The sequence below is a fragment of the Moschus berezovskii genome, unplaced genomic scaffold (assembly GCF_049115385.1).
Source record: "Moschus berezovskii isolate FMDL1 unplaced genomic scaffold, NW_MosBer_1.0 29, whole genome shotgun sequence".
Taxonomy (NCBI): Eukaryota; Metazoa; Chordata; class Mammalia; order Artiodactyla; family Moschidae; genus Moschus; species Moschus berezovskii.
This window is the reverse complement of record NW_028290453.1, coordinates 258,878-286,610: the sequence shown is the minus strand read 5'-3', so window position 1 is coordinate 286,610 and position 27,733 is coordinate 258,878. Positions and strand designations below refer to the sequence as shown.

Sequence of the window (27,733 nt, the reverse complement as noted above, 5' to 3'; positions counted from 1 at the left end):
GCCGCGTCTCCCACTCAGCCACGGCATAAGCCTTGGTGAGCAAGGGCACGCTGTGGAAACACAGTTCTAGAAGGCTCTCCCCTCCACTCCCTCTTTCTAGCTGCAGGCTAAGTGCAGAGCCAGGCTGGCAACATGCTCTAAGAGGGAAGATGCACCAGCCTTCCCGTGGGCCGCAGGAGGGCGGGAGGTACCCGTGCAGAGGAATGAATGACTGGGGCAAGGGAGAGGCTTGGGGAGGGAGATGTGGGCGGGGCTTTCACCCCTAGTGCCGAGCACACAAGACACCTGGAACATGCAAAGGTCAGGTCAAAGACGCTCGGAAACGATGGAGGGAGACGGACAGGGTAAGAGCAAACTCAAAATTTCTAATGCATAAGGAACATCTGGTGCTGGGGGCGTGGCAGCGTCACCTCGGTTGAAGTTCTGTCCTTGATCCATGACAGACACTGTTTAAATACAAAGTGAGAAGTGAAACTGACAGTCCAAGGCACGTGAAGAGGGTACAACAGGGCATTTAGGGTGACTTTTAACAATGCTCCTATTTCTCCCTGTTGTTATTTTCAAAACAAACAAACAAAAAAACCCATCTGTAGCAGGTCCTAACAGTTTAAAATCACTAATGAAAGTTACTTGATTGAAATCAATCCCCATAATATTGTAGCTTTGAATGATTTCTTAAATATCCCTAGCTCATGGTAGGTGCTTAATCATGTTGAATGTAAGAATAAACTTAGTATTAATCTGGATTTCAACTAAGTGGCTATTCTTCTCTGGGAAGGGATTTTGTAAAAAGAGTACCTCACATACTGGACTTTTTTTTTCAAAATTGTAAAATTCACTCTAATTCAGAGAGAGACATTCAGTGTCTCATTTGAAACCACCTTTTTACTATTGCCAGCTGATTAAAATCACCCTTAGTTCATAAAATAAAGAAGCTACAAGGATGTATTATACAGCCCAGGGAATATAGCCAATATTTTATAATAACTATAAATGGAGTATAACTTTCAAAAAGTATTAATCACTATGTTGTACATCTGAAACATATATAATACTGTACTACTTGAAAAAAAAATAAAATAAAATCATTCCTTTTTCAAAGTAACAAGGAAACAGTATTTCCTAAAAAGGTAGTTGCACAAAGAAATGCTATGGAAGAAAACAGTAAATACCTTCATTCTCTATAGTGTCAACTACATTGTTGACAAGCTGAATGACAGTCACTATGGATGCTTGTGGCCAGGAAAGAAGACAGGAGGGAGGAGAAGGACAGTCTCAGGTTAGTTATGTCTTCTGAACATACACTCTTAACAACAGCACAGCAACAACAAAGGTACAGCACGCAGATACCCAAAGTTTCCCATAGTCCATCTCCTAGACTACAGTGGACACTGTTATCCCCTGGGATTCTCGGAGGAAGGGAAACAGTAGCAAATCTAGGGCCAGTCCTCCTGAAAGCCATGGTCAGCAGGAATTGCCACTCCATAAATTCACACCTTGTGGCCCAGTGAAATCAATCTAGGAAGGCAGAGGCTCCTAAGCTCATGCTAATTTCTCATTAGTAACTCCCAAAGTCTCTGAGGAAGATCTCACTATTCCCAGGGATAATTAATAAGTTGTGCTGCTCTGAGCCGAATGCCAGTGATGGGTGATAACCTTTGCAGGACTGATGATTTCATACTCAGATGGTGCTATCAGCAGACTGGGACGACCTGAAGCCTGGCTCCCACCCGCAAAGTGTAGATGGGAGCTTGGCCTCTGAAACAGTCAAAAAATGGGGAGGAAATTTCTGTGCCCACCTGGGTTGCCTTAGCATCTGATACCAGAAGCTTTTGGAGAGGTGATCAGGCTTAAACCAATTGGTAGACGGCTAAGTCAGAGATCTCTTTTGGTAAATGTCACATTACTCTTGAAAATATATGGATTATTTTCAAGTGTCTTTTGATATTGATTTCTAACATCATTCCACAGTGATTAAGAGGACAGACTCTGTATGATTTCAATACCTTTAGACCTTGTTTTATGTCCCTGGATATATTCCAGTGTCTCCTAGTTTATAGTCCATGGGAACTTGAATAGAATTTGTATCCTCCTATTGTGTGAAAATTGTATAAATCTTAATTATGTTGAGTTGGTTCATGGTGCTTTTCAGGTCTACTTTGTGTGTGTTAGTTGCTCAGTTGTGTCTGACTCTTTGAGACCCTGTGGACTGTAGCCCGCCAGGCTCCTCTCTTCATGGAATGCTCCAGGCAAGAATACTGGAGTGGGTTGCCGTCTCCTACTGCAGGGGCTCTTCCTGACCCAGGGATCCAACCCAGGTCTCCTTCACTGCAGGCAGATTCTTTACCATCCAAGCTACCAAGGAAGCCCTCAGGTCCACTGTATCCTTCTGCTTTTCAGTATATTCATTCTATTAACTTTTGAGAGTTTGATATTGAAACTCCAACTAAAAATCTTAATTTACTTAACAAATTGTAATATATAGCGAAATTATCTGTAATTTTGTTCTGTATTTTCCAAGTCTCCTGTAAATGTGTTATCATACTTTATAATTTAAAAAACAAGAAAGAGGAAAAAAAAAACTAATTGGTAGAAAATTCCTACCACTTTAGGAAGCCTGCTAGAATGAACCAGCCTAGAATGCTAAGCGTGAAAGCCCAAGGGTGTGATGAAGCAGACACTGTGAAAGTAGTCAACCAGACATCATCACTGGAGTTGCTGTCGGGAGTATGGAAACACTATGTTCTTGGGTGCCTCTAGATAAAACACAAACCAGAAACAGCTTTTCTTCTGGTTAGGGATGAAGAAGGGGGTAAACAGCAAGGCAAACAGATCTGGAGACTTGCCTCTGACCTTCTGAGAAAGCTTGGAAGAAGTCTGCTGTCAATGAGGCTTGCTGCCCAATGGTTTCTGCACCTCTCAGGAGGGCCAGGGATTTGGGAAGGAAGTGGGAGGGATTGGGGGTAGTGACGGGGAAAGCAGACTGTTTTACTTCTGTGATTGATGTTATGGTCTTGGGGCTCCCCTGCTTCTATCTTTACCTGTGGGGTGGGAGTTGGGGGGGTGGCAAAGACTGTGTTGTTTTCATTTTGTACTTCATGGTACAGAACGCCCAGTGTAGGAGTCAGCGCTCAAGAAAAACTCTGCAAGGGTTTATGGGTTGAATGATGACATACATTAATACATATTCTGTTTTTAACAGTCAACAAATGGGAAAATGGCATTAGGTGTAGACTAAGATAAGGTTGCCTGTGTGGTGATGACTACTGGAAATTATTCTTGGTTCACCACCATGTGGTAAATTCTGTTTCACGACCATTTCTGCTCCCCTCCCCTTCCTGGGGCAATCAACCTAGTTTCCAAGCCTGGTTCCTCAGGTTGGAAGACTGAGGCCAGAATTAACGTCCTCTCCATAAGCAGGGGCTCATAAGCTGTGGAGGCAGCGGTCGTGGAGTCAGGGGTCTCATGAGCCACATGTTACTGGATGCACCATTTTGGGTGTGTGTGCATGTTTCAAAGGAGCGGGTTTATCATGTCTACTAGAGTCTCCAAAGGCTCATGACCCCACGCGATCATAAGGGGTCCTCAACTGAGTGAAGGCACCGCCTCTCTGGGAAGCAGGTTCTACTGGAAGGAGGTCTTGCCTCTGAACAAATTTCTAATGATGGGTAGGTTGGATGTAGAGTGAAGACATCATCACGAGTTAAAACAAAAAAGGAAATACGTCACAGTTTGCTGGAGAGTATTCTTTGGGAGAAGGTAGTTCCATCATGAGCCAAATCAAAGAGGACGCATCACTGGAGGTCTGGGGGAACCTTGTCTCCTTCTGTTCCTGCTCACAGCTGGGGCAGCTCAATGAGAGCTTTGCTTTTTCTGTGAAAACACCCAGCAGTGGAGTTCACCAAAAAGCTGTGAGCATGGGCAGAAGTCCAAGATCAGGTCAGGAAACGAAACAGGTCCCATCACCCTCCCCTCAACCAGTGGCTGCCAGCACAGGAAACACAGTCCTCCAGGGGAAACAAATCCCGGGACTTCTTACCATTGTCGTCGCCCGAATCTGACTGGAAGGAACTCAGGGACTGAACTTCTGAGTTGCTGCCTTTATTACTGCCTGCAAAGCAGGTCACTTCTCCTGGGTCATCAACCCCTTTGTCTTCGCGGACAGCCAGAGAGAAAGCAGAAATGACACTGGTTACCTTGTGCATATTTCCAGCCCCGTCCCCTGCCAGAGTTCACTTCTTGGGGCGCTTTCATCTGCTTAGAGAAAAGAATTTAGCTACACAGTAGAAAATTGATTGTGCCATCGGGGGCAAAGGTCTGTCAATCAAGAGATTTACATTATGGATTCGAAACCCTTAACCCGTGGCAAATGAGCTTCCAAATAGCTGACAGCTGAAAGTCGCTGTTCTGCCTTCAAAGGGGAGCAATTGAGTGAGGAGTGAAGGGAGGATGGAGTGGGGTGGGTTTTGCATTCAGAGTTAATTTAAATCATTTGCATGGACCAACGTAGTGTCAACACCAGGTTAAGTGAGATTATTTTTAAAATAGGGGTATAAATATTTTATAGGCAAGAATATCATTACAGGTCTCCAAACTTCATCTCTGGGGAGTGAGTGAAGTTTTCCGCATTGCCTTCTAGAGGGCAGCGTCACACCATGTTTGGGAATGACAGCACGCGGCACTCTGGCAGGAGGGCAGTCAGTGGTGTGGATGTGCTGTTAGCCACACACTTCCCCTTCCTTTGCCGCACAAAGACAGTCTGCACACACACACCAACAGACACCCACACAGCCACACACACACTACAGTCTTATTTGATGGACTAAGGAAGCAATGGAAAACAACCCGTATCTCCAAGTTGTCAAGTGAAAAATGAATTAGTTGCCCAGAGACTCGCCAGCTAGCGCTGCCTTGCTTAACAAAGGAGGAAATGTATTCATAAAAACTCAACAATACTTTGGGGGGTCGTGTGAGTTTTGGCCTGAGGTGGAGTCTGGAAATAAAGCTGTCACATTCCGAAGTAGGGAGAGGGATCAGCAGGATCCTGATCAGGAGGAAAACTTCAAATCATTACAGAGTGTGATGGCTCCAAGAGAGGGGCCTCATGCTTCAGGAATGGCTGTTCTTCTCTGTGACTAGAGAGATCACCATTTCTTCCACACTGGATGGTGGTGGGAGCGGGCACTGCGGTGTGGCCTCTGCCACCAGATGCTGGAGCCACAGCAAAACAATCAGTTGATAAACAGCTGATCTAAGTGGAGAGAGACGCCAGGGAGAAATTCACCTGTCAGTAGCCACACCGCAGAAAACAAGATGTGCCTTGGAAAAGCACAAAGTGGGCACCAGGCTCATCTGTGAACACAGCTGATGGGAGGGAGGAGATGCCAGGTGACCCACCCTGGTGAGCACAGTGCTGGGCAGAAACTCCTCTCTGCACTCCTCCATTTATTTAAGCCCCTCACTTTTCATTGCTAAGTAATAGGAGGCTTTCCATTAACCAGAGGATTTAGCAAGGCTGCAGTGAAGTCTAACTCTATAGATAATTTGAGAGGGAATATATTTACAGGTAAAATCCAAGGGCGACTGCTGCAGCTGCTAAGTCGCGTCAGTCGTGTCCAACACTGTGCGACCCCATACACGGCAGCCCACCAGGCTCCCCCGTCCCTGGGATTCTCCAGGCAAGAACACTGGAGTGGGTTGCCATTTCCTTCTCCAATGCATGAAAGTGAAAAGGGAAAGTGAAGTCGCTCAATCGTGTCCGACTGTTAGTGACACCATGGACTTCAGCCTACCAGGCTCCTCTGTCCATGGGATTTTCCAGGCAAGAGTACTGGAGTGGGGTGCCATTGCCTTCTCCCAAGGGCAACTACTTGAAGTATAAGTGTGTCTCCTTAACGGTGGACTCAGCAGTGGGGGTGAACTAGAATGGCATGCGTAGAGGCTCTCTTCCATCGTCAGCAGACCCTCCCTCTCCTGCGCCTCTTCCTCCTCCCTGTAAAAGTTCCAGGAGTAGTCTTGGAAAAAGAACCTGATGCACCAGGTTTGAATCCCATCCCTCCCTTTCCTAGTTACTGCTTGTGATGTGAAGTGAAGTGAAAGTCGCTCAGTTGTGTCTGACTCTTTGTGACCCCACGGACTATACAGTCCATGGAATTCTCCAGGCCAGAATACTGCAGTGGGTAGCCTTTCCCTTCTCCAGGGAATCTTCCTGACCCAGGAATTGAACCCAGGTCTTCCGCATTGCAGGCGGATTCTTTACCAGCTGAGCCACCAGGGAAGTCCAAGAATACTGGAGTGGGTACCTATTCCTTCTCCAGAGGATCTCCTGACCCAGGAATCAAATGTAGGCAAGTTATTTCACTCATCCCTCCTCCAAATGGTGCCCATGTGGGGCAGCGTGGGATTTAAGGAAACGATTCAGCACACAGCAGGGGTGACTTTTCATGATCATTTGCTGCCTCTGTTTTCTCACCAATCTCTTCATCCTTAACCCTTGCACACTGGACTCTGTCTTGAAGACTCACTGAAACATTCTTGAGATCACTAAGAAACTTCCAGGTGGTAAGCATAGTATATCTATTTTTTTCTGTGTAAGACTGTATCCTCCTGGATGGCTTTATGGGACTGAACCCTGCTGCCCCTGCTGATACCCTTAACTTCTGCTCGCTGCCCTTTCCGCTTTTCCGGCTCTGTCTGTGTGGCCCGTGTGTGTTTCCCTTCCTGGCCCTAGTCCCTGCCTACCTCCCACATGCAGGCGTTTGCAAGTGGCCCAGATTGAGCATATTCTCTGCTCCTGCTCCCTTGGTGAGCTCACACTCTCAATCATCTTGAGTGTAGTTGGCATCCAAACTTTTACTTCAAGCCTTGCCTTCCTCCTAAACAACAGAGCCAGACCCCCGTCAGGAGACCCCTTCTGTGTCCCCTACACTAACTAAGCCGCTTCCTGTTTCTAGAAGGCCCTCTCAGACAGTTTCCTCCCAAATCTTACTCAAGCTTAAAGACACCAGGAGGCATGCCCCCTCCCTCCATGGAGGAACCGTTTATCTCCTTGACTACAGGTGCTTTCTAGCTTCATTTAAAACCTGCCTCCCCGCCCCCTTCAGCTCCAACATATATAAGAGTACTGTATCCCCAGCCTTTGGAAACCAGCCACCCAGGGTGTTACTGCTGCCTGAATATAAAGCCACTAGGCCTGATGAAAAGTCATAGGATACAACAGAGCTTGCCTGACTGAGCAAGGAAAGCAATCACCACCTCTCTCCTAGATGTTCGTAGAGGCCAACTAACTGCTTCCTTATCGCTTACTTTCTGCTTAGTCTCTTTTCCATGGATTGGTCTGAACCATCTTTTAAAAATGGAAATTATATTGTGCTACTTTCCTCTGACCTTCCAGAGCACACTTCCTGTATATTGCCTATGTGGCTACCCTGCTTGGTTTACTGCCAAGAGTATGTTGTTAAGAGAAAAGCATGGGTTTTAGTGGCTGGCAGCCCCAGGTTGGAATACCAACAGCCTCTTAGGAACTCCGTGATGGTGGGCACCTTATGTATGTTCTATAAGCCTCATTTTCCCCATCTGTAAATGGGAATAAGAACCAGAGCAAGACTTCAGGGCTGGTGTGAACCTTCAGTGTCAAGGCCTGTCCTCAGGGGAGCTCTGTGCCTCTGGGGTCGCTCTCCCTCCCAAAGTTCCACTAAAACACTCCTGGAAGCAACGCTGCTGAACTCCTCCCACGGACTCACTCTCAGTGCCCGCGTCCCAGCCGTTCTTGCGGATGGAGTCGCAGTCGGAGCGGCAGGGGGACACGGCGGGTAGGTTGGGGGCCACGCTGCACACCACCACGCCCCGCCGGGCCGTCAGGATGCGCGGGGACTCGGGGTGGAAGGTGGTCATCTCCTGCGGCTCGCCGCCCAGCCCGTCCCCGATCTTGTCCAGGTTGCTCCTGGAGTCGCCCTGGAAGCAGGGGGTGTAGGCCATGGGGCGCACGGGCACCTGCGGGGGCCCGGCCTCCTGGTACGCGTGGCGGCCGTCCCCGGCGCGCAGGCTCCGGAAGGGCACGCCATTGCTCTTGCGGAGCAGGGCGGCCGTGGCGGGGTCCTGCACCAGCGTGATGTTGTTGCGGGAGTAGCTCTTGCGGAAGACCTTCTTGCGGAAGACGACGAAGAGGACGATGAGGGCGACGATGACCAGGAGCACCGCGGCGATCCCGATCAGCTCCTCCCTGCCCACGTAGGCGTGCCCGGCCTGGATGTTGGGCACGACCACCGGCCGCAGCCCGCAGTACTGGCCCACGTAGCCCGGCGTGCAGTTGCACACGAAGGAGCCGAACACGTTGACGCAGGCGCCGCCGTTCTCACACTCCTCCCGCTCGCACTCGTTGACGTCCTCCTCACACCTTTGCGACAGAAGACAAAAGGCCCCTCTTGAACAGCAGGGCCGGCGGGCGTCCGCCCTTACACGGACGTCTTTCAGAAAGGTAAAAAGCCCCTGAGCAGAAATGACGTGATGCAGGGTACACGGGAGATGCGTGGGCTTTATCTGCCCAGCCAGGACGTCCTCATCACCCGAAGGGCTTCCTACCAACCAGCCAATGCCATCTCTCCCATACCCTGAGCCTACCCGGCTGGGTGGGGAGGAAAGGGGTCTCCTGGGAGAGAAGAGAGAGCGTGGAAAAAGAAACCAGAGATGCTGTTGAAGACATACTGGTCTTCACATGCTCGGGGCCAGATGGATCTCAGAATGCAAAATTTAGCAATTTTCGAAATGACATACACTACGTGTCTTTCATATTATGTAAAATACCCACCCCATCCCACAAACTGGCATAGGACCTATCACCAAATATACCAGAGTTTCTATAGTGAAACATATGGATAGTCACGCTAAATGAGGGAAATAAAGACTAGAATAGCCTCGGGATGGTTTGCTTGGTTTTGCCAGCAAATGTTTGCCACGATTATGTTCTCAATCTTTTTACCTCTTAGAGCTTTGGGGATTGTAGACTTGCAGATAAAGACCTGTGAACCTAGACGCCCTATACAGAGCTTCCCAGGAGAAGAAAGGTTCTGATTCTGACATTTCCCTCTAATGAACACAGTAATTTTTGGTCGCTCTGGGAAGCAAGGGTAATGGGGCATATGTAGGCGGTGGGTGGAGGGATGCATAGCAGTGTTTATCTTCCAGATTCTGTGCTTAGGTTTTTTAAAACTTCTTTTTATTTATTTTATGTGGGATCTAGTTCCCTCACCAGCGATGGAACCCCGGGCGCCTGCATGGGGACCGTGGTCTCTCAGTCACTGGACCACCAGGGAACTCCCTGTGTTTCTGTTAAAGGCTAACGCTAACTCAGATTACCAGGGGAAAAAATGATTAAAGCATTCTAATGAAAAAAAAATTAACTTTATTCTCTTTAAAGCAATCCATGACTTGCTTTGAGTTTAGTTAAAATAGGTAAACATGTAAGTCTTCCTGAGTTTAACATTATTTAAGAATATAGTCTTTCCTCTTCCTTGTCCTCTAATTCTGCAGTTGTTCCGACATGTTCATTTTAAAAGGTCCGATCACGTATATCTTTGGTAATCCACCTTTTAAAATGTAGTCAAACGTCCCTAATGTGAACAGATTGAGGCCAGGTCAGCTGGAAATTAGTCAGAATCACAGAGTATTTAAAAATAAATGCAGCTTTATTACTTTAAATTACATCCAACGATTCAAAGTCAGCTAAGTATTTCCTGGTAAAGTCCTCAGGAGATTTGCTTTAATGAATACATAAGACTGATCTGTAATTAGAATATCACTTTGCTTGAGATTTTATATATATATATATATATATACTTCTAAAACCATCAAGGATGGTTAAAGTGGTGTTTTACTCAGAACTGAAAACATTCCCTTTCCATTTGGCTAACACTTTAATTTCCCTCATTCTTGGGGGAATAAAAGATTTTCATAGGAAAGGTAAGTCTTTAGTTTCTCAGGATGATCATAAAACGCTAGGCAGTAAAGTCCAGTTGATGAGTTCTGGGGAAATGCATAGCATATCTGTCTCAGAATTATACTGGAAACATTAGGGTCATAGATGACTTTCTTTAAAAGAATTGCTTCCAGATTATATAACACATAGTAATTATATAACTTTTTGAAAATATAGAGAAGAATAAAGTAAAAATGTAATTTGCCCATAACCGCACTCCCCAGAGATAATCCCTGATACCATTTTAGTCACTGGTAAGCACTCTTCATGTTCAGGTATTAACCCCTTGCCCATCCTATCAGTAGTGGATATTTTGCCCCAGTTAGTTTTGTTTATTTAGCAAGAAGAGTCAGTGTAGGAAAAGACTAACTGTACAATCACACTTACGTGACTCCAGTGAGCCCAGCTTTGCAATTGCAGATGAAAGTGTTTCCTATGGGGTCGCAGGAGCCTCCATTCCGGCAGGGGTTTGGGAAGCAGGCTGTGATCTCAGATTCACAGTTCCTCCCAGTGAACTGGGAGAGACAAGTACACTGATAACCTGGAGAAACAGAGCAGCTCGTGAGCCACGGATGCCGCTGCTGCTCAGCGTGCACAGACTCTGCCGCAACCTGGACTCCGGATTCCTCTGAACAGGGTCCACATTCCAAAGATCGTTGGCAAATTGGTTATTTTGAACTTGGAACACATCTTGCTGCAGAAATGCCATGTAATGGTTTGTAACTCCTGCTAGTCCACAAAAAATTCATCTAATTAACCACATACATGAAATAAGAATGGTAAAAAGACACCCAGGGACCAGATCCCAAGTACAGAGATCAGGATGCGAAGGAAGATGCTTTCCCCACCACACGGCTACTGTACAGACAGGCTGCCTCTCTGTAGGAGTTTATCATGGGTGCTGTGCTAATGTCATTCGAACTCTTCCAAGGCAGCTTCCTGAGAGGGGGTGTGAATGAGGTCAAGTGAGACCTCACACAGCTGAACATATTTTTACTCCATCATTATGCTTTTTTAAAAAATAATTAAGTCATGTATGGAATTCTAAGCAATTCCTTCTGTGTTACTTTTGAGAAATCCAAAGTCATTTTGGTTCCTGTGTGTGACCTGGTCTCTTTTCCTCTCTTAACAGTTTGGAAGATCTTCTCTTGCTCCCAGTTTTCTGAGCTTTCACAATGACGTACACTTTCATGTGGGTTTACCTCAACCAGTCCTGGGTAGTCAGTGGGCTCTCACAAGCTGTCAATGGTAACAACTTTGGGAAATTTACTTTATTTCATTGATTTCCTTTCCTTTATTTTCTCTGTTCTGTCTTTATGGAAGTTTTATGGTTTGGATGTCAGATCATTTGGATTTTCTTTAATTTTATTTTTCTCTCTTCTATTACACCTCTGTGGGGTTTTGCCTTACTTTCTGAGTTTATCATCTTTTGAAACTTTAATTGACATTTTCAAATATGTTGAATTTTTCCAGAGGCTCTTACTTTGTTTGCTGAGCTTTTATTTTCTTAAAACACATAACATCCGGCTCCTGTTTTGAGGTTATAATATCTTCTCCTATTTCTCTAAAGATATTAATAACATGTTAATGAAGCACTCTCCCTGTATAGTTTCTTCCAAGACACTTTTATCTGTTTCTGTGGTTTGGTCTCTGTGAAGGCAGACTTCCTATGTCCAGTTGACTAAGCTCTAGTGCCCAGTTACTGGTCAAACTCTAGTCTAGATGTTGCTTTGAAGGTATCTGTGGATGTGACTAATACTTACAATGAGTTGGCTTTAAGTAGAACAGACTGGGCTTCCCAGGTGGCGCTAGTGGTAAAGAAACACCTGCCAATGCAGGAAACATAATGAGACATGGGTTTGATCCCTGGGTGGGGAAGATCCCCTGGAGGAGGGCATAGCAACCTACTCCAGTATTCTTGCCTGGACAATCCCATGGACAGAGGAGCCTGGTGGGCTGCAGTCTATAGGGTCGCAAAGAGTCAGACATGACCGAAGCAACTTAGCATGCATGCACAAAGCAGATTATCTTATATAATGTGGGTTCAGTTCAGTTCAGTTCAGTTGCTCAGTCGTGTCCGACTCTTTGCAACCCCATGCACTGCAACGTGCCAGGCCTCCCTGTCCATCACCAATTCCCGGCATTTACTCAAACTCATGTCCATTGAGTCAGTGATGCCATCCAACCATCTCATCCTCTGTCATCCCCTTTTCCTCCTGCCCTCAATCTTTCCCAGCATCAGGGTCTTTTCAAATGAGTCAGCTCTTCACATCAGGTGGCCAAAGTACTAGAGTTTCAGCTTCAACATCAGTCCTTCCAATGAACACCCAGGACTGATCTCCTTTATAATGGACTGGTTGGATCTCCTTGCAGTCCAAGGGACTCTCAAGAGTCTTCTCCAGCACCACAGTTCAAAGGCATCAATTCTTCAGTGCTCAGCTTTCTTTATAGCCCAACTTTCACATCCATACATGATTATTAGAAAAATAATGTGGGTGGATTTTACCTATTCAAAAGAAAGACTTAAGAAGGAATTCTGCCTCAAGACTGCAACACAGAAATCTTGGCTGAATTTCCAGCTTTGAGGATTTCAAATCAAAGTCTGAAAAATCAACTCTTTATGAATTTCTAGCCTGCTGTCCTGCCCTATAAATTTCAGACTTGCCAGTCCCACAATCCTATGAGCAAATTTCTTAAAAATCAATCAGTCTCTCTTTGCTTGTTTCTCTCCCTCCATACCTATCTATAGTCTATCCATCAATCATCGATCTATCCGTTCATCTATCCTATAGTTTCTGTTTTTCTGGGGAACCTTAAGACAGTCCCTATCTTCCAAATGAGAGGATTTCATTCCTTCTCTGATAATTCTGGCTTATCAGTTCATACTGAAGAATGGGGTGGAAGAAAACTAGAAATCTGATAGGAAGCTCTAAGAGCATCAGTGGGGCTTGTCAACTGTGATACTGTGTCAGTATCCTTGGGTCAATTTCCACAGTAATGACCTTTATCCCCTGTTTAGAGGGCAGGTGAAGACCTGGTTTCTAACACTTGGGGGATTGAGCAGTAGTAGAAGTGTGTGGGTCTCGGCATGCAATGAGCACATCATGTTTACTATAGTCCACAAATAGCCATCCTCACTGTTATTAGAAGGGCTCTTGGGTTAATCTCTGCTTCCCCCAGTGGTCAGTGATTGATATTAGAATACTGTAGATTGATCTCTGCAGGTGTAAGATAATTAATAATCTGTAGATTGAAATAGTGTATGCTCTCTGTACACAGTGACTTGTGAGAAGGAACTCAGTTCCTTTTTAGACTAAAGGAAGGGGCGGGAGAACCAGGAATCCGCAGAGTGCAGCGGTGATGAGGATGGGGAGGGCGATCAGGAGGGGAATCTAAGGCAAGGGGGTCAGCGCAGGTGAGAGTCCTCCTCTCCAGCGCCTATTTAACAAGCTTCTGGCTGTTTCTCAAAGTATAGCGAAGTAAGTGGGGGCCAGGGAGAGGCACGGAGGGAGTCTGAAAATCAGGGGCATTCGACTCACTATCATGGAAACTGGATTCCAAGGAGGGACACGGGTTTGATTTCTTTGATTTGGCGTCTCTGACCTTGGGCAATCAGAATTTACAGTGAGGCCCGCCCTCCAGGGCACCGTTGTACTCCCACACATTTCCTCCTGCTTTTCTTCATCTAGCGCTACCTGATGCGGCCGCCAGCCTGACTGGTTAACCTCCTCACTGCCACTGCATGTCTAAGCCACTAGCAGTGGTGTGCTGAAGCTGGCTCATCTAAGGTTGGGAGGATTGACTTTAAGTGTTCAGGAAGTTGGCAGACAGTTATTAAATCACAGGGAGCCTGATGCCAGCCAGGCTGGGAAGAGTTACACCGCAGAAGTCAGCAAACACTCAGATCAGGGCTTTTGTGTTTAGAGACCTGGTTTACCAGCACAGCTGGGGACAGGGATACAAGGACAGAAAAAAACCAGCTACGAGCACAGAGATCACTACAAATCCTGCACAAGGAGAAGCCCTGTTCTATAGCTGAGAAAACGAGATGTCTCTTTTGAAGGTGAGGATGATGATGGGGGCAAACACTTGGTGACAGCTCTTATGGACCAAGGACAGTCGCTTTCTAACCGTGGTGCTGGAGAAGACTCTTGAGAACCCTTGGACAGTAAGGAGATCAAACCAGGTAATCCGAAAGGAAGTCAACCCTGAATGTCCATTGGAAGGACTGGTGCTGAAGCTGAAGCTCCAATACTTTGGCCACCTGATGCGAAAAGCCAACTCATTGGGAAAGATCCTGATGCTGGGAAGGATTGAAGGCAGGAGGAGAAGAGGAGGGCAGAGGATGAGACGGTTGGATGGCATCACCGACTCAATGGACATGAGTCTGAGCAAACCCTAAGAGATAGTGATGGACAGGGGAGCCTGGCATGCTGCATGCAGTCCGTGGGGTCGCAAAGAGTCAGACGTGACTGAGCGACTGAACAGCAACTAAGGACAGTTCTAAGCACTTTACTTGTAGTAACTCATTTAGGTCTCAAAACAAGCCTACGGTAAAGGGACTATAGTTATTATTCCAATTTTGTAGATGGGGTACAGAGAAGTAGATTATGTAGTCATGAAACTAGAGCGGACTTGAACCCCAGCAGTCTGGCTCCAGAGTCCTGAGTTGTTCAGTTTTCTCCTGAATTGCATGGAGAAGGAAATGGCAACCCACTCCAGGGTTCTTGTCTGGAGAATCCCAGGGACAGAGGAGCCTGGTGGACTGTCATCCATGGGGCTGCACAGAGTTGGACATGGCTGAAGCGACTTAGCAGCAGCAGGTGTAACAATCACACTTCATCGCACTCTCTAACTGGATTTCTCTGTTTATTAAAGAGAGAAGCAAACTCTCCAGGATCTGCTCTCCTGATCTCAAACCCATGGGACAAGAGAGGCAGAGCCCTTCGGAAGGCATCTTGCTTTTGTGTGTTCATCACTCAGTCACGCCGGACTCTTTCTGATCCTGTGGACTATAGCCCACCAGGCTCCTCTGTCCATGAGATTTTCCCAGCAAGAATACTGGAGTGGGTAGTCAGTCCCTTCTCCAGGGGATCTGATTGACCCAGGTTGGAACCTGTGTCTCCTGCCTTGCAGGCAGATTCTTTACCATCTGAGCCACCAGGGAAGATTTCAGAACTTTAAATTTGGAGAGATTTTTACATTAACATGCTGAAAGGGAAAAGCAATTGGATTTTAAAAAGTAGTCGGTTTTTTTTTTTAATGAAAGAAAAGTTATATTTGCTATTAAGACTTTGTGAAAGTGGCTTGTTAATATAATTAGATCATTCTAACAAAGTATTATTTATGATCTCATTACCGTGGCCTGAGCCCTATTATTATTAATATTAATTTTTATAATATCAGTGAGTCTGCCATAATGATATTAAGTGATGTAATGTTTTAGTGGCTTAAAATCACTTTGTCATTCTATGAAGGATCGCAATAATTCCATGAAAGGAAATAAGAGGCTCCATTAACACCTTAACTCCCTGGGAGTGTTGGAGAGATGAGTAGCTTGTTCAAGTATGTACAGCTAGTAAGTGATGAATTTGAACTTGAATCCAGACTTTCAGATTCTCAGATATTTCTGTAAGACTGTATTGGCATTGGGACTTGTCAGTAAGCTAGAACTCGCCACTTACGAGGCTCCCCACAGCTCTCCAGGGAGCCAACCAGATGCAGGGAGATGGACAGCACCAGGCACCCTTCAGGGGGCCAGATAATCATAACAAAGACAACAGCATGTTAAAGCTTCTGCTTTTCCAAAGCATTACCGTATATTGATATAAAATACAAACAGAGGGAAGATAATTCAAAAGGTGGCTAGGAATTATTTGATCATAAATAATACTTTAACACTTTTATATACATAAAAGAAAACATTCAGAGGATTATCTCAAAGTTTTATTCAAAAGAGTGGATTCTTTTTCTTGGGTTGGAAAATATCAAATAAGGAAACTGTTAGCAAGAACGACAGCTTCTTACATGCTAGGAAAAATGCTAAGAGCTTCCCATGCATTATCTCACTTAATACTTGATAAGAACCCTATGCTGAAAGTACTATTATTTTTAAAAATGGGAAGTGAATCTTACATAGGATCATTTGCCCAAAGTTACATAGTCAACAAGTGGGAGATGCCACTTTATACCACTTTCCAGATTTAAAAAAGATAATTGAGTCTGCTTCTGTTTTGTAAGTAAATTCATTTGTATCATTTCTTTTTTAGATTCCACATATAAAAGAATGAGCTTCTGGCTGTAAGCGGGAAGGATGGGAGGAAGGGATAGGTAGGGAGTTTAGGAGGGGCATGTACTCTGCTGTATTTAAAACAGATAAACAACAAGGGGCTTCCCAGGTGGTGCTAGTGGTAAAGAACCCACCTCCCAACGCAGGAGACGTAAGAGATGTGGGTCCGATCCCTGGATCAGGAGGATCTCCTGGAGAAGGAAATAGCAACCCACTCGGTATTCTTGCCTGGGAAATCCCATGGACAGAGGAGCCTGGCAGGTGACGGTCCATGGGGTCGCAAAGGGTTGGACACGAATGAGCAACTAAATAACAACAAGAACCAACAAAGACATACTACTGTATAGCACATGGAACTCTGCTCAATGTTATGTAGCAGCCTGAACAGTAGGGGAGTCTGGGGGAGAATGGACACACGTATATGTATGCCTGAGTCCCTCTGCTGTTCACCTGAAACTATTGCATTGTTTGTTAATTGGCTTCACGTCAATACAAAATAAAAAGTTAAAAAAAAATTAGGTAATTGTCCTGCTAGCACTGAGATACACATGTAAAAAAACAAACAAACAAACAAACAGTTATCACCTCGCAAATCCTTATGAAATAAGAAGTGTATTTTAAAGCCTTGCCTCAAAGCTATGCTCTTGCTTGCAATACTAGTTACAGCTGATGCAGATGATTTTGAAATCTGCACCCAGAAAAACTTAAAATGCCCTCTCCTTTCCTTGCTCAAAGAAGAGCATGGCAAAACCTATTTCATGCAATACATAGAAATGGTTTGAGCAATTATAGAGTGAATATGGACTGTGTAGGCAAATAATCAAGATCATTTCCATCTTACTTGTTTGACTTAGTAGTTGTTTTCCGACCTGATTCATCCAAGTGATGACTTCCACCTTCTGCCCCACTCGGTTGGTGGAGGTGAACATTATCCTGATTTGGTTTTGCTTCCTTGATAAGGAAACATCTGCCTTCTGCACAAAGAGGGGAATAATGGCAAATGTGCACCTAGCACTTGGGACCTGAAGTCATGATTGACCACTGTGCTTGCTCAGTTATAGACTGCATTTAGACCCTCCAGGAACTTTATGATTCGGGGAGAGAGCTGTGATGTGGTGGGTATGCATCTAAGTTCTGGCTGTTTCCCATCAGCTGAGCTGCCTGACCTCTAGGAACCTCCGTTTTTATCTGATAATTAAGCCTCACTCAGTCCCACTCATAGAGGATAATGAGGTTTCTGGATTCATCAACCACAATGCAGCCCACAAACATTAGGTGCTTTTTTGTTGTAATTACTGTAATTAGAATGGATTCAGAAATCAGCTTCGTTTCTCTTGCTCATAATCAAACAATGGAAAGCCATGAGTTTTTTTTTTTTTTAACTCTGACTTGTAGGCAGTATCTGGAGAAGGGAATGGCACCCACTCCAGTATTCTTGCCTGGAGAATCCCATGGACAGAGGAGCCTGGTGGGCTACAGTCCATGGGGTCACAGAGTCAGACATGACTGAAGTGACTTAACATGCACGTAGGCTATTTATTGGGAAATATTGAAACTTCTGTCCATGTGAGTCTCAGTGAGCTTGAGAAAACTGCTGACCACATTATTAAGTGGGATGCCACCCAAAAGTCTACATGTGGCTTACGGACTCTGTCACTGCTTCACCCCCTCAACTTGAAGTCACTCAGACGTTCTTCTTCCACCAAGCAGGGCCCACACAATACCTTCAGACCTCATGAGATGAAAACCTTTGAAAGGGAGTTCTCTAACTTTCCCAAGGAAAGCTGGCTCACAGTTCCCACACTGTACATTGGGCTGAGCCTCTAACACTCTCCTCAAGGGTCCAGAACACTTACTGTGTTAACAACATTAAGCACACTGTAATATTTCACAGAAGCAGAAGATATTAAGAAGAGGTGGCAGGAATACACAGAAGAACTGTACAAAAAAGATCTTCACGACCAAGATAGTCACGATAACGTGATCACTGACATAGAGCCAGACATCTTGGAATGTGAAGTCAAGTGGGCCTTAGAAAGCATCACTACTAACAAAGCTAGTGGAGGTGATGGAATTCCAGTTGAGCTATTTCAAGTCCTGAAAGATGATGCTGTGAAAGTGCTGCACTCAATATGCCAGCAGATTTGGAAAACTCAGCGCTGGCCACAGGACTGGAAGAGGTCAGTCTTCATTCCAATCCCAAAGAAAGGCAATGCCAAAGAATGCTCAAACTACCGCACAATTGCACTCATCTCACACGCTAGTAAAGTCATGCTCAAAATTCTCCAAGCCAGGCTTCAGCAGTATGTAAACCGTGAACTCCCAGATGTTCAAGCAGGTTTTAGAAAAGGCAGAGGCACCAGAGATCAAATTGCCCACATCCGCTGGATCATGGAGAAAGCAAGGGAGTTCCAGAAAAACATCTATTTCTGCTTCATTGACTATGCCAAAGCCTTTGACTGTGTGGATCACAATAAACTGTGGAACATTCTGAAAGAGATGGGAATCCCAGACCACCTGACCTGCCTCTTGAGAAACCTGTATGCAGGTCAGGAAGCAACAGTTAGAACTGGACATGGAACAACAGACTGGTTCCAAATAGGAAAAGGTGTACGTCAAGGCTGTATATTGTCACCTTGCTTATTTAACTTATATGCAGAGTACATCATGAGGAACGCTGGGCTGGAAGAAGCACAAGCTGGAATCAAGATTGCTGGGAGAAATATCAATAACCTCAGATATGCAGATGACACTACCCTTATGGCAGAAAGTGAAGAGGAACTCAAAAGCCTCTTGATGAAAGTGAAAGAGGAGAGTGAAAAAGTTGGCTTGAAGCTCAACATTCAGAAAACAAAGATCATGGCATCTGGTCCCATCACTTCATGGGAAATAGATGGAAAAACAGTGGAAACAGTGTCAGACTTTATTTTTTTGGGCTCCAAAATTACTGCAGATGCTGATTGCAGCCATGAAATTAAAAGACGCTTGCTCCTTGGAAGGAAAGTTATGACCAACCTTGATAGTATATTAAAAAGCAGAGACATTACTTTGCCAACCAAGGTCCGTCTAGTCAAGGCAATGGTTTTTCCCGTGGTCATGTATGGATGTGAGAGTTGGACTGTGAAGAAAGCTGATCGCCGAAGAATCGATGCTTTTGAACTGTGGTGTTGGAGAAGACTCTTGAGAGTCCCTTATACTGCAAGGAGATCCAACCAGTCCATTCTAAAGGAGATCAATCCTGGATGTTCACTGGAGGGACTGATGCTAAAGCTGAAACTGCAATACTTTGGCCACCTCATGCAACGAGTTGACTCACTGGAAAAGACTCTGATGCTGGGAAAGGTTGGGGGTGGGAGGAGAAGGGGACGACGGAGAATGAGATGGCTGGATGGCATCACCGACTCTGTGGACCTGAGTTTGAGTGTACTCCGGGAGTTGGTGATGGACAGGGAGGCCTGGCGTGCTGTAATTCATGGGGTCGCGGAGAGTCGGACACGACTGAGCGACTGAACTGAACTGAATATTTCACTTTCTAGCATGTTCTTTTGTGTCTGCACAAAATTTGACTGCTTTAGGGTTTTGGGTTTTTCTATTAGGATCAATAAAATATTATTAATACTATTACCATGAGGTTTTTCTAAAGTAATCCCCAGAAAGTTAATTCAGTATTTAGAAGAAAGACACCCAGAAAAAAAAAAACAAAACTTTTCCCCTCATAAGCTTCAAGTCTTAGTCAAATTTATCCACAGTATATTATCTGGGAGCCTGGCTTTTTTGTCCCCCAGTGCTAAATGGGTCAGTGGACTGACCACATACAGGAAACCTGTCCAATTCCTTTAAGCCAGCCATGAAGGGAGGGAGGCCACATAAGTGGATCCGCTGATCACAGAGACATCAACAGGACCCTAGAACTTAACACAGAGCCTCGCACAAGTCAGGCAATTGATTAGAGCTTGACAGACTGAATTAATCTAGACACTTACAAGTTAGGGGCCCAAAACATCACCCAAAGTAGCACAGGTCACCCTGTAACTGAAGATCCTTCTGTGCCCAGCTATTTACAACATCTGGGAACTTGCTGCCTCATGCACGTTGCTTACAGGGGGAAGGTACACACTATTACTTCTACCTTTGAAAGGGAGCTCAGGGTGACCGCAAACTTCTGAGGAACAAAGTTCAATCTTTACACTAAAGCAATTATCACAAAATGCAGGCTGTGTACCTGACATTCAATTTCTGAATGTCCTTTGTTTCCTGGAATTCACTGATTCACATTCTGGCAAATACAGAATTTATTGGGATTCTCAAATGTCAGTCGTTCTCAAGTTCAGAACTGCATAGACTTTGGAGGCTTATTATAAACAGAGATGCCTGAATTCTACTCTTGCAGATTCTGAGATTCTGATTTGTAGGTTTGGGTCTTTTTCTTTCTCCAAACTTTTAACTCATAATTTTTCTTTTTTTGGTGGTAAGTTCAGGAATTTGCAAAATACAACTCAATGACCTAGCAGAAGGTTCCTCTGATGTGGACAGAGAATGACTGGGGCAAGTCAACAGATTTTCCTTTCTCCTTAACAAGCAAGAGAGTCTTCTAGAACAAGGGCTCATTTTAATCAGGTTCTCAGGTGGTGCAGAGGCACCTTGGAGTTTGAGAAATACTATATGCAGCACACAAAAACAGAATAGAACTTATTTTTGGGGAGTGTTTCAGGGCAGTTCGGAGACAGAGAGATAAAGCAGCATATCACCGTGGGATCTTGTTAGAAACACAGATTCTGACTTGTTCTCAGATGCTGCATTTTTGACATTTCCAGCGATGCTGCCTCTACTGTTGCTTGGAACCCATTTTGAGTAACAAAGGTTAAGAGCATAGGCTGGGGGCAGGGGGCAGGAGTTCCACAAACCTGCATCAAGTCCTGACTTCCCGACCTTACTAGGTGTGTGACAGCAGGCTGGTTACTTCTTTATCAGAAAAATGAGAGTTGAGGGGAGCAAAGAATAGCACTGATCCATGTACAGGTGTGAGAGCTGGACCATAAAGAAGGCTGAGTGCCAAAGAATTGATCATTTCAAACTGTGGTGCTGGAGAAGACTTTTGAGAGTCCCCTGGACAGTAAGGAGATCAAACCAGTCCATCCTAAAGGAAATCAACCCTGGATATTCATTGGAAGGACTGATGCTGAAGCTAGAATACTTTGGCCACTTGATACAAAGAGCTGACTCACTGGGAAAGACCCTAATGATGGGAAAGATTGAGGGCAGGAGGAGAAGGGGACGGCAGAGGATGAGATGGTTGGATGGCATCACTTACTCAATGGGCATGAGTTTGAGCAAACTCTGGGAGATAGTGAAGGACAGGGAAGCCTGACATGCTGCAGTCTATGGGGTCACAAAGAGTCAGACACACTTAGCGACTGAACAACAAGAGTATTCGGGTGAGAACTGTATCTCAGCGCAGAAGCACTTACAAGGTGCTTACCACAGCGTCAAGGACACAGTAACAAACTGACACGCTAACAAATGGGACTCTATCACTGAAAGTTATCAACTTCTCATTTTAAGATTAAGCTGTAATAGCCTAGGGGGGTGGACAAAGGTGGGAGGTGGGAGAGAGATCTGAGAATGAGGGGACACATGTACACCTGTGGTTAATTCATGCTGATGTATGACAGAAATCAAACCAATATTGGAAAGCAATCATCAATCAGTTAAAAATAGATAAATATTGTTTAAAAAAAGAGTTAAGTTTTCAGTCTCATGAGAGCCACCTGAATGAGTGTTTCTGGCCTGGCAGTCTCGGTTGCCACACTGCTCTGCCAAATTGTAGTTTAGCTGAAACTGTGCTTTCTGGTCGCGGGCTTCAGCCGAGCAGGATGAGACTCCAAGGACTGAGACCTGCATATTCAGACCATGGGTGCTCCCTGGGCTGCTGCCGACCCACTGGGTCTGGAAGCACAGGGGTCACAGTGGGACTAGGCTAGTTCTTTTCCATGGTGTTTGCTATTTCCAGCTCATGTTTATGAAATACATATAATTTTAAGGCTTCACCACGAGAGAGCCTTCCCTCTGTGGTTGATTTCCAGAGTCATAATTACTGTCTTATTACAAGTCAGTGTTCTGGGCTCTGACTCCCCTGGGTTCTCGTGGCTGGCTCGTGGGACAGCCGGAGGTATAACACTGGTCAAATCTGCTGACCACGCCGTTCCGAGCTGGCAGACTCAGCAGCCTTGTTAAGGGTTTGAGTGTGTTTGGAAGTGGCTCGAGCAGAATCCTGCTTCTCAAAAAGAAATCTGCTTCATGCTCTGGGTTGCCCACTTTTAAAACTCTGAATGCTGTGAACAAAAGCTTGGTGCTAAGATTGTCACGACTTGAGAGTAGAGGATTACCAGGACAGCCAATGACTAATATCCTCCAGCATCCTCTAAGGTCCAAGAGAATGACTGTAGAAACATATGCTTTGTAGAAGTTTAGAGTGACACATAACTCAGGGTTGCAACAACAGCGAGATGCTCAGATAACTGTGTTATCAGCATTCTACTGTGCAAGGAGTCATTAAAGCACCTTGCTCTACTTTCTCCAGCTCAAATTCCTTCTTTGACTGCTCCTTGCATTCTAGCCTTTGATCTGGGGAAGGAAGACTCTTTCCCTGTGATTAGATACCCTGGTAGCCAGAGGGAATTCTCCCAGGCATGAATATTCTTTCATTAATGACAGTCTCCTTGTTCTTTTTCTTCTTTTTCTTTCTTGTTCTTTTTAAATTGTCACTCACAACTGAGATGATTTCCCCTTATTTTAAATAACCTTATAATTAGCTAAATAGTTCACAGATATGAGTTAAAGGCCAAACTATTGGTTCTGCCTTTTCTTGCTCCTCCCCACACCTCCCTACTATATAGCACCAATTCAGGGCATGCGTGCATGCATGCTAAGTCGCTTCAGTTGTGTTCAACTCTGTATGACCCTATGGACAGCAGCCCACCAGGCTTCTCTGTCCATGGGATTCTCTAGGCAAGAATAGTTGAGTGGGTCACCATTTCTTTCTCCTCAATTTAGGGCTGCTGCTGCTAAGTCACTTCAGTCGTGCCCAACTCTGTGCGACCCCACAGACGGCAGCCCACCAGGCTCCGCCATCCCTGGGAATCTCCAGGCAAGAACACTGGAGTGGGTTGCCATTTCCTTTTCCAATGCATGAAAGTGAAAAGGGAAAGTGAAGTCGCTCAGTCGTGTCTGACTCTTAGTGACCCCAAGGACTGCAGTCCATCAGGCTCCTCCATCCATGGGATTTTCCAGGCAAGAGTACTGGAGTGGGGTGCCATCGCCTTCTCCACAATTTAGGGCAGCAGTCCCCAAACTTTTTTGGCACGCAGGGATGGGTTTGGTGGAAGACAAGTTTTACATGGACGAGGGGTGGTTTGGGGATGATTCAAGCACATTACATTGATTGTGCACTTTATTTCTATTACTATTACATCAGCTTCAGCTCAGATGATCAGGCATTTGATCCTGGAGGTTGGGGGCCCCTCATTAAGGGAATTTGCAGATGGGATATTGAGACCCAGCAAAAAGTCCTCTCATGTGAACAGAGAGTGGGGCAAGAAAATGGATTCTCTCTCCTCTTTTCTAGAAGCCAAGACCCCAATCCCAATAGCCAGGCAGCAAATAGGTACCTCCTCAGAAGAGGGCTCTGCGGTCTCCATGGAAGCAAGTCCTCTTGGATTTCCTGGTGAGTTGCCAGGAGTCTGCTGGCCCGGGCTCAGCACTGCTGAGCACAGTACTGCCCTTTCTGGACCAGGCCCAGTGGGGCGGGTCCTGAGATAAGGACCACCGGGTTCTCTCAACTACCTCTCTCATCAGAGGTAGTAGGTTTGGGAGAAGGGAGATGGGGAAAGATACTTTGTTTTAGGAAAACATGAGCTCCCAGTAGAAAGGAAAGACTTGAGCTGATAAAAGAAAGACTTTATTCCCTTGGAAGAAAGAATACCTGACACAGAATCCCAATCCAAGTCCAAGTGTAGGGGGAAGCTGGGGAGCAAGGGACAATGAGGTGTCTGACAGCGGATGCAACCCACAGGCAAAGTTGGGTACTTGGGGAAGGGAAAGCACATTCTTTAGACCATGTGAAAAAATATCAATATGTGGCAGGTCGGTCCTCAGTCCTGAACTTTGGTTAAGCCAAATGAGGTTTTACAAAGGAAAACTGCTGTTTCTGATGGGGGTCATAGATATTTAATGAACATACCTGCACCGAAGACTTAGCTCAGGGATTTTTATGGTAATTAGAGAAGGATGAGCCCTGAAGAATTGTTGCTTTTGAACTGTGGTGTTGGAGAAGACTCTTGAGAGTCCCTTGGACTGAAAGGAGATCCAACCAGTCCATACTAAAGGAGATCAGTCCTGGGTGTTCATTGGAAGAACTGATGCTGAGGCTGAAACTCCAATACATGGGCACCTGATGTGAAGAGCTGACTCATTTGCAAAGACCCTGATGCTGGGAAAGATTGAAGGTGGGAGGAGAAGCGGGTGACAGAGGATGAGATGGTTGGATGGCATCACTGACTCAATTGACATGAGTTTGAGCAAACTCTGGGAGATAGTGAAGGACAGGGAGGCCTGGCATGCTGCAGTCCATGGGCTGGCAAAGAGTCAGACATGACTTAGCAACTGAACAACAACAAAATTAAAATATACACTGAAGAAAAAACAAGCTCCCTTAGTCTTTTCCCTTAACACAATGATTATTATTATTTTCATGCTAACCCGTTGTGGAAGCCCATAGCTTGGCCAGTAAAACAACATCCTGCCACCGTTAAAAGTATGTTACAATTTGTGGCTGTGGACCCAGTATTTGACATGGAGTGGTGTTCTATTTCAACCCAATTTAATTATATGCTCCTTTTATATATCGTGGATAGCTCACACTAGCAGAATTGTTTTGGCTGGTGAAAAACTGGCCATGACTTGTCATAATAGGCTGGTTTATAGAACCACTGAAGTATAGTTACTGCCCATCATTCGCAAATTATGGCACCATAACAACCCTTTATTTACATATACTGCTGAGACAGTCAAAAAAGCAAATGGATTTCTTAAATCGAGACGGCAGAAATCTCCCCCCAGGGCACATGGCCCTCATTGCGGCAGTAACATATGCAAGCCTGAATAACTTTGGAGTCCGTGTTTCAGCAGCGCATCATTTCATGGGCAGTTCGCAACATTCTAATAATAAAATGGAGTCTAAATTTGGAGTTGGGCTTCACCAACAGTAGATGGTAATGTACACAGCGGAATCTCTATGCGATTTGTGAGGAAGGTTTACATTTTCTAATCACACTCCCACTGAGAGATTCTGCAGAGGGCCTGAAGTGGAATCAGATGGCAAAGCCTTCAGCCAGGAGAGCCTGACCTAGTTTACGTTAACTCAGATCCTGCATCTGAGTAAAGTCAGGGATTCTTTCATCTTCAGACTCCTAGACTGAAAGAGTCTTAGCTTTCCCCTCGTACAACAGAAACCCGCTATAAATCCACACCATCCCTGCCTCCCTTCCCCTTTTTTTGCCTGATCCATTCTGTCCTCTTCATGATCTCTGGGGAAAATTTTACTGGGGTAAAGCATCATTGCTTTCATTGACCGTCTTGATAGTTCATGGAAATTGCCTTCTTGTTCTTTTGGAGTTGCACTAGACTTATTTGTAATAAACACATTTTAAAAGCTTCCTCCAAAATATCTCGTCTACACTTCCATTTCTAGGGTGGCATATTCACCCTCAGGTACCCTTTCAGTTCAGTTCAGTTCAGTCGCTCAGTCGTGTCCAACTCTCTGCGACCCCATGAATCATAGCACGCCAGGCCTCCCTGTCCATCACCAACTCCTGGAGCTCACTCAAACTCATGTCCACAGAGTCGGTGATGCCATCCCTTCAGCCTCTAGTAAAGCCCCATGTCTGCCTGTGAAAGGGTAGTGCATGGTCATTACACCTCTGATTGTTACCAGTCTTTCTGCAGAGACATGCAAGTGGTCCAAAGGGGGCACATACTTCAAAGGGCATCCTGTTCCTCCGGGCTGCTGAGACCTGGGAAGGTGTGGAGAGGGCGGGGAGAGGGCACTGGACAGCACCTTCCAGGGCACTGCAGCTGGCCCTCTGCAGCCTTGGGATTCTGCAAAGCGACTGGCTCCTGTAATTGCCAACTGCCATCAGGGGGTTAAACGAGGCTGAGCCAGCATGGAATCCACCTCTCTGGGAGAGCACTCGGGTTGGTGATGCTTGAGAGAGCGGTCCGGCAGGTCTGCCTCCCACCCCCCGTCACCCCCTATCCCTCCCGCCCCGCCCCATCCCCGCTCCCCCGGCAGGGACCCAGAGCGCTCACCTCCGGAGGCCAGGCCGGCGCAACTGCCTCCGTGCTGGCAGGGCCCGTGCTCGCAGGCGTCGGGGTAGAGCACGCAGCCCAGCTTCAGCTCGGTCAGGCCCACCACCTCGGCGAAGCTGCTGCGCTTGTTCTGCAGCGGCAGCTCGTTGTTATTCAGCACCACCGAGTCCAGGCAGCCCTGGAAGCCGCTCAGCACCTGCGTGACCCGTGCATCAGTCAGGCTGCGGATGCTGTCCGCCTGCACCAGGGCACCGAAGTAGATGGCACTCTCGGTGCCCAGCGTCTGGAAATAGAGGGGCGCCCGGCGGCGCTCCACGTAGCTGTCATCCAGGGCCAGGCTGGTGAAGTTGCGGTTGAGCTCCAGGAAGACCGAGTGCCAGCTCCCGTCGTTAACTGCACGGCCCGAGATGCCCAGGATGCCGGGGCCGCTACCACAGTCCAGCTGAAACCACAGCCTGCCGTCCACGATCTGCGTGGGAACCAACATTGGGGCATTTTTCAATGTGCATCTGGCCATGCACTCCTGGGCACCCCGTTCCCAACCAGCCTAGGCTTTTAATCCACTCACAAATCTGCTATGGTTTGACTTTTAATAATCACGCTTTCTCATTATATGCCATGCAGATGCATACCTGAGATTTCACAAATTGCCTTGTAATTAGCAATAGGAGCGCAGGTTCAGAAATCCACACTAATATTTCAGAGTGTTCCTATTGTGTTCATCTTCATCCTTTAAAAATTCACTGCAGTTTTCTGTTTAGGGGGGTCATTTATTCTGTGCGCCCTTCCAAACTATGACCAGTACAGAGTGATCTGTGAACTCATTAATATTCATTTACAAATATTCATTGAACATCTACTGTGTGCCAAGCAGTGTGGCAGGGCCTGTGAGGACCACTGAGGAGAATTGTTGCCTCTGTCCTCCCGGGGCTTCTGTTTGAGCGGCGGGCACGCCATGAATCAAATAAGCCTAGAAACACATGTATATGCCCCAAGAAAGTCTGCGCAACTGTTCTGTAGGGGGAGAAGGAGGCCACGTGGATTTCTTACTTCCCAGCTTCATGCATGTGTAAGGTTTAAAAACTCTCTTATTAAATACTAGCCAT

At 45.9% G+C, this 27,733-nt stretch overlaps 1 protein-coding gene across 1 annotated transcript in view; it reads right to left on the bottom strand.

Annotated features, from left to right (window-relative positions):
- LOC148772973 (protocadherin Fat 3-like) overlaps positions 1-27,733 on the bottom strand; it is a 180,178-nt gene that overhangs the window by 867 nt on the left and 151,578 nt on the right. The window contains exons 22-27 of the mRNA XM_088834566.1: positions 26,628-27,096; positions 10,361-10,514; positions 7,743-8,395; positions 4,040-4,153; positions 1,173-1,232; positions 411-446 (exon numbers count right to left, since the gene is read on the bottom strand). Of these exons, the coding sequence (XP_088690692.1) occupies positions 411-446; positions 1,173-1,232; positions 4,040-4,153; positions 7,743-8,395; positions 10,361-10,514; positions 26,628-27,096 (1,486 nt within the window). The remainder of the gene's footprint in view (positions 1-410; positions 447-1,172; positions 1,233-4,039; positions 4,154-7,742; positions 8,396-10,360; positions 10,515-26,627; positions 27,097-27,733) is intronic.